Here is a 10,123-nt window from a genome sequence, read left to right as displayed (position 1 = left end):
GTTTATTTTTAAACCACAACCTTCTAAGTGCTTCTTTTACCAATATATTTAACATATCTTTTGCATTTCTCATCCAAACAACGTCAAACTTGGCACTGCACTTACTCGTGCCCAGACAGCTGTCGAGTTTGAAATCCATCGGAGTAACGGCTCGACAGAGATATGCGAATAACAGACAGGATAAATAATTCCAATTAGTCGTTAGATTAGTCGACTAATCGATAAAATAATCGCCCGACTAATCGTTTAATTAATAATCGTTTACCCCAGCCCTAAATAATGGTCTTGACTGAGTTTAGAAAATGTCAGTTTTTAATTTATTGTCTGAAAATGTGTACAAACTAAAATGTGTAAAGGGCAATACATGTTTTAAGGCAAAAACTAGCATGGGTGGCTATGTCAGCCTATTACATTGTGCGGGTTATTCACATTTATAGCTCACCTTTTTAACAATTTATCAGTAAAAATCAAAGACAGAGTAAAAAAAGTCATAGGCTAAAATCATAGGCTATAAAATAAAAAAGTTTAAATGACTGAAGAGGAGTAAAATACAGATAAAATACTTGAATATATTCAAACTACAGTACATATTAACAAGGAAATATACAATCATGCAAATACGATTTAAAACATAATAAATAAAATCAAAATGTGTATGTTAAGGCACTTTGTGGGAATCCCGAAGCTGTCAACTGTGATTGGACGAGGTGAAACATTTTAATTCTTTTTGGGCAGGTTTTGAGCCAGCTTTGGGCTGGGACCTGGCAACCCTGCCTGAGATAGGAGGGCCTGCGAATATTATCTTGGACAAAGGGAGACAAACCACTAGACTAAACTAATGTTTTCATGTTATTGGTCATACTACACTTTATACTGAAAAATGATACAAAGAAACCTCTGACAGGTTGTAATGAAGTACTGAAAATGAAAATTGTCATTGTTCCACCTCAATATTTGCTGCTATAGGAAATGTTTGCAAAATTCAAAGGAAATCTCACTTTGCAAGTTTAACATTCTGAAAACACATACTGTAGAAAGAAGAAGAGGATTCTCACCACTCTTTGTTTTTGCAGCAGGGGAAGTGTGAATCTGTGGGGGTTGTGTTCAAAGGGCAAATAAAGGCCAACCACTTTTACAACCTCACTGTAGAACAATTCCTGATAAGAGAATGTCGAGAGAGACAATTTCCTCACGTTACAGCTGACATGCATGTGACTAACCTAACAGTGTGTTTTAACTCGAAAACACTTCCCTTGTCCACTATTCTCTTAGGACAGTATGAACATCTACATGGGTTTGCTCTACCTAACACGGCTTTAATATTAAGAGACGGTTTCCTTCTTCCTTCCTTGTCTCTAAATCTGTCACTGCAAAGCTGAATATGTCGGCATGGAAAGAGAAACTAAGGAGAGTTGTTACAGTGGAGCCGGTGATTTTCCTCTACATGACCAGCACTTTCATCGTAACACCTGCATATCAACAGATGATTATCACAAAGGTAAGAGAGCTGCTACTTTTTGTGATTTAAAGCAAGGGAGAGAGTGAAAAGGAGAGACATTAATCAAGTTGGTCCGGCGAGTCAGTGTTTTGTTCTTTGAACTGAAAAACAGGTCAGCAGGGTCCAGTTCTAGTACACAAAACGGAAATGCCCGAAGCAGAACCACGGAGCGCTTGGAGAATAGCAGTGGAGCTCGAGATGTACTCAAAACCCAAAACTGCAGCAGGCATTAATCAAGCCGAACCAGCCATGACAGTCCCAGAGCAAAACAATCACTCATGGACCAGATTAAACAATCGCTGACAGTCATTAGTCTGTATTCTGTTGCTGAGCTTCAACATAGACTATGCCTGAGAAACTTCAGGATCTTGATTTGAACTTTGTGGGCAACTGACTTGAGATTGTACTTTTTGGTAAGTTGACATGTCCAGCGATGTGACATACAACATCTGCATTTTTTTTTTTTTTACATCTTTTGCCATTTTAAATAAATAAATAAATAAATTAGAACTTAATATAATTAGGAGACTGCTTTGTATTTGAAAAATCTATTTTCATAATACATTTTTCATGGATTAGAAATGGACAAGCACAGGCAAAAAGATGATTAAAACAAATCCAGCCAGGCTCATGTCCTAATCTTCATCATTTTGCATTTATTGCACTTTCATTGTACATTTTAAAGTAATTTATACTTTTTACTTTGTCAGTCCAAACTCGCACATACTCACACACACACACACACACACACACACACACACACACACACACACACACACACACACACACACACACACACACACACACACACACACACACACACACACACACACACACACACACACAATTATAACATATATATTCAGTGTGTTACAGCAGTACGCAGGTTAATCTCAAGAAACCTGTCAAGATTACATTTAACCTCAAAATTATTATTATTTTTGTTGCATTTTTTCGAGTCAATTAACCACAATGTCCCCAAAATACTGTAAAAGTTCCTGTAGTTTATAATAATTAATAATAGTAATAATAACTATTATAATTAAATATTTAAATTAAAGTAATTTCTTTTATTTATTTAATTAAATTATTTATATTTATATATTTATAATTATGCATTTGGCAGACGCTTTTATCCAAAGCGACTTACATTGCGTTATCCTATACATTTATACATAGGTATGTGCAATCCCCTGGGATCGAACCCACAACCTTGCATTGTTAACGCAATCCTCTTACCACTGAGCTACAGGAAAGCTTATTAAATACATTTATTATTTGATAATATGTTTAATTTTAACCAGTATACATTATATTAATTAATTAAATAATTAAATCAAGTACAACAAATATACTATAATCTATACTTTCCATATTTCCATATTTGGATTTCATGCAAGTAAGTATAATACTATACTAAAATATTGACCAACTCGAAAATGTGTTGGTAATGTCCATTAAAATAGATTTTTTTATTGTAATTTTTATTGTAGTTTTTATTTATTTAATTGTAATTAATTGTAGTTGTTTAAATGTCACACACACACACACACACACACACACACACACACACACACACACACACACACACACACACACACACACTTTTACATTCAGATTAAATGAATTATATTTTTTATAATTTCAATACATTTACATCCTAATAAATAATAAAAGAGAGAACTTATGTCCAAAAATAACAATAAAAAATAAATAAAAATAAAAATACATATGTATGTATTTTTTAAAGTAAAGTATAATAGAGAGGGGAAAATGCATGAAAAATAATATGTGAACTACAAAGACATTTCTATGAATATAAATAATGCAGTGAATATATGCATTTGCTTAAGGGAGACGCTCTCCAAAACATGCAGCTGTTTTTAGTTCCTGCTTCTGTCACTTTGCTTTTTTTTCTGAGTGAGTGTCCTTCCTTTCCTCTCTCCTTTAAATTCTCTTACCCTTCCAATGAACTCTGCAGCTCCACACATAACAGCTCTCAGAAAAATGTGGATGAATATATCATATGAATGAGCACAACTCCACGCAGTGAAAACTGTGGAAAGATTAAAGAGGGTCCAATCATTTATTGCAAAGTGCTCATTTACGCCACTCTTAATGGCCTCGATTCTTGCCATTTGCTCCTTGATATCATCATATTTGTGAGGTTGCGGTTCGTGAGGTTCCCCGAGGCTTGTTCTTACAATAACTGAGGGCGTCCCCTGGTGCGATGAGTTACTGCCCGGGTTGTGCATCATTCCCATAATGCCTCAGAGCATCATTACTGACAATGAATAAAAACGTAGAAGTAGAAAATCCTCAAAGAAGCAATACCCAGTTTTCAATTTTAAAACATTTGATCCAACTAAAAATAAAGACTGTTAAAGCTCTAGTCTTAAAATGCTAAGGCCCACCTTAAAAATAATGCTGATCTAACTTTAGCAACTATTGTTAGCCTGTACTGTTATCTCATCTAAACATGTTATGAACACTTTTGTTCACTTACACTATGTTATACACAATATAATACGAGCAAGAGTACTATTGAGCATGGAGCCAGGGTTCACAGAAGCAGAAGTCATCATAGCTGGGTTAACTTCTATAGTGGAAACTACAACAAATATATTTTTTGTATTCCTGCATGTTTTCTCCAATAGCAAAAGAAAAATCCATGTTCGCGATTCTATGATTTGATAGATTTGACAGATTATGTTGGACAGTCACAGAAGAGACAAAGATGTATTTGTATTAGAAACACTCACACAGCAGTGTTTTCTGGAATTTAATGCCAAGGTAATATAACATAAACTATAATATAGTATATACTGTATAATGTTGTAAATGTACATCATTTTTTTATATAAATGAAAATAATAATAATTAAAAAAAACTACTAGATTAACAATGTTAATAACTCGTCATCACAGTCTGTTAAAAGGGTCCATTAGGATTAAGCTGATAATTAAGCTGATAATTGGAAAAAATAAAATCATGATTGCAAATATGATATACAACTTCAATTATGTTTATTAGGCCCCAGTGATGTTATGTTAAGGCATGGAGTTAGGGGTGGAACATTTTTTACATTTTCATACGATTCACATCACACCAATCCATACGCAATCAAACGGGCTTCAGAAAACACAATGCATTGTAGTCCCCCAGCACGTGTTCTCCCAAAGTTTAAATGATAAGCATTAGCAGTGCTTTCCCTGTGTACAAATAACTCTTTTAATGAATCTTTTCATGAATCGTTCAAAACAACTCACAAACTCAAGAGTGGGGTTTTACATATTACCTGCAGATTAAATTAATTTAGTCTCGAAATGAATTTTTCTGAAGATTCATATCAATACTGACACATTTGCAACAGCTTTTTGTACTAATTCAATTCAATTCACATTTATTTGTATAGAGCTTTTCACAATGCACATCATTTTAAAGCAGCTTCACAGAAAGTGCATGAGTCAACATTACAATTTAGAGTCATTAAAGATTCAATTATTGTTGTGCAGAAAAAAAATATACTTACACGGTTACACACCTCGGGTCGTAAGCGACCCTATACAATTTTTGCCAAAAAATTAATTGGAAAACAGGCATTCTTTTGTAATTTTATTATTTATTTTTGTCGTTATCTTGTTTATATTGAATTGACTGAGGAATACTAAGAAGGCTGATGTCTGATTTAAAAAACTGAATGAGGAGGAGGGTAGTGAATGACGTCCCGGGTCACTAAAGTGTTCTTGGGAGCTTGTTATCGTATAGGTATTAGCACATTAGCTAGCTATGTATATATGAAATGAAGTTTTGTTGCTGTTAAACTGTACGTTTCACCCAAGTAAGTAGATAGTAATATAATAACTCACTCTCACTTAAATTACTGACCTGCTCGAAAATCTGTTAGTGACTTAAAATAGATTTTTTGTTTGTTTGCGATAGACCTTAGTCAGGGTAGCACCCTGACAAGACGTTAATTTATTTTTTGACAGGAATGAAAATTAGGCTGCAAGCAATAGAAGTACACTGCGTTCAATGAATCGTACTGTTGTTTAACATACTGATTGTTCAGCTGATGAAACTTGTTTTTCTTTTTAAAACAAAGCTTTCAGTAGACAAAAAGCTCAGGGACATGCGATTTATTTTGTTGTTGTGTTTAATAGACAATGTTGTGGTGATTTAAATATCGATAATGATATGAATTTGAATCACTTTTGTCTTTTGTAGGTATGTCAAGAATTGCTCAAGAATGAAACCCTCTGCAGTAACTCTAAGCACCACAAAGAGGACGAGGAGATTCAGACGTCAGCCTCCTACATCCTTCTTCTGTTCAACACCACCCTGAGCCTGCTCTCCATCCCTCCGGCTATAATGCTGGGCTCCTGGTCTGACCGCACTGGCCGTCGCTCGGTCATGGCGTTCCCTTCTCTGTTGTCCATGCTGAGTGGGGGTTTGCTCTTGGCTGTGGCCCTGTTGGGAAACATCAGTGTTTACTGGACCCTGCTGGCCGCTGCCCTCACAGGCCTGACAGGTGGACATGTCTCCATTTTCCTCAGCTCCTTCAGCTACCTGGCCGACTTGACCATGGGCTCCAGCTCCAGTCGCACTTTACGTATGGCCGTGGCCGAGTCCATGATCTTTGTTGGCGGTACGGTGGGCTTCCTGCTTGGTGGATTTTTGGAGCAAGAATTTGGGCCCAAGGCAGCGTTCGGGGCTTACATTGGCTGCCACGTCCTGGCATTACTTTATATCGCGCTTTGGCTGAGAGACCCTTCGACGGGGAAAAATACATGTACATCTGCCTATAAAGAGGATACAGATGAGCAAAGTTCTCCAGCAGACCAGTCTCGGCTGTATATCCTAAAGTACGCCAAGCTGTCTTTCAAAGCAGTGTTCAAGAGGAGGTCAGGGCAGCAGAGACTGAAATTGCACCTTCTCATTCTCTGCACCTTCATAAATAACCTGGTGGCTGTTGGTCAGTACAAACACAAACACACACAAACGCACACACACACACACACACACACACAAACACACACACACACACACACACACACACACACACACACACACACACACACACACACACACACACACACACACACACAAAATATATATATATATATATTTTTTTTATTATTATTATTATTTTCACACAGTACAACACAACAAACTGTTGCTGACATTTTGTTTATTTCATATACATTCACTTTTAGTAAAGAGAGTTTGAAATGAAATATATACTGTATGAGATAATGAAATAATACTGCATAAACATTCATTTAAAAATAAAACTTAAAAACTTGCTGTTCCAGCTTTGAGAAGGCTGTGATGAATGATGAGTGCATCTAATACGTGCCCTGTGGTGAGTCGGCTGTGATGATGACACTGAGACACTGCAGGGAGCTTTTAAAGCACTCCATCTGAGTACTGTCACTCCTGAGGCCAGAGACACATGGGGATTTCTATAGATGTCTATACCATGATCCATAAAGTCTTAAAATGAGTTTTTAGTGGTCTTAAATATTAGCATCTTTAATTTTGTCGAATTTAATTGTCATTATTTGCATAGGTTCATAATTAACGTTCAATCATCTCATTTGAATTACACACTGTATTGCTTTGAAAAACATTGATCTTTGAAAGTCATGCCAACAAAGAGTTGGAGAGGGTGGACATAAATAATAATGTGTTTTTATGTGCATTTGTCTCTGCAGGGGATCAGTCGATCTTGCTGTTGTATTTGATGTACGAGCCTAGAGAGTTTACGACTGCCCTGTTTGGGGTTTTTAACTCTGTGAGGATGCTCTTGTTGGTAAGTGGTCTTGTTTAATGCAGTAATGCTTTCTCTGATGACTCATGTCTCTCAGCTCTCTCTGAGTGGAGATCAGTGGATGTCCTTGAAATGCCACTAAATCTGTGGATTTCAGGCTCAAACAGCAGTGGCCCTGCAGAACGGCCATTGACTGGACACAGCTGTGTATCTTTGCTTTCTCTTCATTTGATTCTCTTCTCTGCTAGCACACACAGCTGAGCACGAGCACAAGGTTTGCGGTCTCGGGCCACCAAGGCACCGTTGTCGTGTAAATGGGTGGCCGGAACGCATAAAACGTTTTCTGTTTTTGGTTGAAAGCGGTGTTGTGTAAACGGCCCCTAAATGAATAACTAATGATTTTTACAACTGAAATGAATCAATGCTGAACTTACTTAAACTGGACTTCTAGACTTCTTAAACTTTCTTCTAGCCCTTGTGCTGTGTTGAAAACCCTACAACACTTGTGACGTTCCCGGTCAAAAATGACTGACCTGCAAAAATGTGCTTATAAATATGTCGTTATGCTATATCACCAAATTTTGGATTCAGTCTTTTTGTCAGCTTGTTTTCTTTCAATTAGGACAGGTTTTGTATTTATTTTTTAAACTGATTGATCATAGGCCTCATTGATCTGAGCCTCACTGTTTCGAGGATAAAGTTCATCTCTGTGAAAAAGATAGCCTGTAATACTCAAAATAGTTTGTTTGTGCACATCAATGTGTGTGTGTGTGTATGTGCGCGGATGCACGAGTATGCATGTATCCACACATGCACAGGTCTGAGGCCTCTGAGACATTGTACATATGTGAACATGGACATGATGAACACACTATTTGCTTCTCTGATTTTCGACTCCCCCATTCATTTTCAATGGGCAGTCATTTTTGACCAATATAAGTTCAGATCAATGAGGCTTACGATCAATCAGTTTAAAAATAAATACAAAACCTGTCCTAATTTAGAGAAAACAAGTTGACAAAAAGATTGAATCCAATATTTTGTGATGAAATAACATAACAAGAGATTTATAAGCCATTGTTTTTTGTAGGTTGGTAATTTTTGACCAGGAACATCACAAGTGTGACTTTGTGCCATTTTGTATAAAATCAAAGCATTTCAAAACAAATTTCCTGGTTAAACATGAAAGCACACTAGTGTGATAAACAGTGCACACCCCCCTCCCCTCCCCCCCATATTTTTATGTAAAATTGACTAAATTATCCGCAAATAACGCTTTTTTCACTCAAAACCTGAGGTATGTAAGCTCAGATCAATAAGGCCTACGCTCAATCAATTCCAAAAAGAAATTTAAAACCCATCCTAATTGAAAGTTGACAAAAAGATTGAATCCAATATTTGGCGATGATGTAGCATAATCAGACATTTATAAGCAATTCTTTGTAGGCCGGTCATTTTTGACCGGGAACACCACACAAGTGTTACAGTGTGGAAAAAAACCCACAAAAAAGTATAAAAAAGTTTTTGGGAAGTTGTGAGACTCTGGGTGAGTAAAGTCAGTACATTTTAGTCCAATGCAATAACATTCCAAAATAGAAATTTCTGGTACGGGTCAAAATGACCCAAACATAAAATAAGGGCTAGATCTGCTCTACAGCCAAAACAATCTTTATTGCATTATTTTCCTGTTATCACTGTAAAGCTGCTTTGAAACAACCTGTATTGTAAAAAGCTCTGTATAAATACAGGTGACTTGACTTGACTTGACAATGCCCTTGCTCACACATCCCTTTGATAACCAAACATGCATTTTCTTGAAAATAATTTTTGAGATTTAGTCAGAAAGGAAACGATGGGGTGAAGATAAGGTATTGACACAACTCTTAACAGACAACACACCTTCAGTTTCAGCATCATTTAGTTCAGCTCCATACGGGCTGCAGTGAGACAGGACAAGTGAGATGTGTTCACTCACATGCTGTCAAAACAAGAATGTAGGTTTTGTGGACAGCAATGTTCCAGTCTTTATGACTGTGACTATAAAGATGTGCCATCTGAAATCATACTAAATGAGCAAATGATTGTCACATGTCAAATGTAATTGGGACTATATTTCAAAATTTCTCATAGTCGTACAATTGTAATCTCACATTGTGACAATATTTCTTATTTTAATCTTAATCTCAGTTACCTTTTTAATCTTTTGCTTTGAAGCAGAAACATGCTTCTATACATGCACTGGGGAGTGGATAATTAATATGAATGCATTGTTTGATGGTTTTATAGTATTTACATGTTTGTTTTTTGTAGTGCTTTTGTGCTATCTTATTTGCTAAAGGATATTTTTGGTTTGAAGCAATTTGATTTCCATTTACACTACCATTTGGGGTAAGTAAGATTTTAAATTTTTTCTGAAAGAAATTAATACTTTTATTGAACAGCAATGCACTAAATTGATCAAAAGTGACAGTAAAGACTTGTACATTGTTACAAAACATTTCTGTTTCAAATAAATGCTGATTTTTTAAACTTCTATTCATTAAAGAACATAATGGAAGCTTGTTTCTGCCACTGAATAAAAACTAAAAAAGTTAATTGCAACTGTTTATCTCACAATTCAAACTTTTTTTCTCAGAATTGCAGGATATAAACTTGCCATTCCGACTTTTTCCCTCAAGAATGGCATGATATAAACTCGCAATTGCGAATTATAAAGTCAGAATTGCAAGAAATAAACGAAGAATTGCGAATTCAGAACTCACGGAATTGTGAGTTTATATCTAGCAATTGTGATTCTCATTTGTCAGAATTCTGAGATGTAAACTCACAATAGTAAGAAAAATAAATTCCTC

General features: G+C 36.0%; 1 protein-coding gene across 2 annotated transcripts in view; it reads left to right on the top strand.

The window, feature by feature from the left end:
* Positions 1–1,143: 1,143 nt before the first annotated feature.
* The window catches only part of LOC309479267 (proton-coupled folate transporter), a 31,171-nt gene continuing 22,191 nt past the window's right edge, over positions 1,144–10,123 (top strand). Inside the window, exons 1-3 of one of the 2 annotated variants that reach the window (XM_082143297.1) lie at positions 1,144–1,498; positions 5,726–6,473; positions 7,216–7,313. In XM_082143297.1, the coding sequence (XP_081999423.1) occupies positions 1,382–1,498; positions 5,726–6,473; positions 7,216–7,313 (963 nt within the window). In that variant the 5' untranslated portion in view covers positions 1,144–1,381. The remainder of the gene's footprint in view (positions 1,499–5,725; positions 6,474–7,215; positions 7,314–10,123) is intronic. The other variant, XM_082143298.1, reaches the window with a different exon arrangement.

Source organism: Leuciscus leuciscus (genome assembly GCF_965113295.1).
Source record: "Leuciscus leuciscus genome assembly, chromosome: 17".
NCBI lineage: Eukaryota > Metazoa > Chordata > Actinopteri > Cypriniformes > Leuciscidae > Leuciscus > Leuciscus leuciscus.
This window is presented reverse-complemented; position numbering and strand designations above follow the sequence as displayed.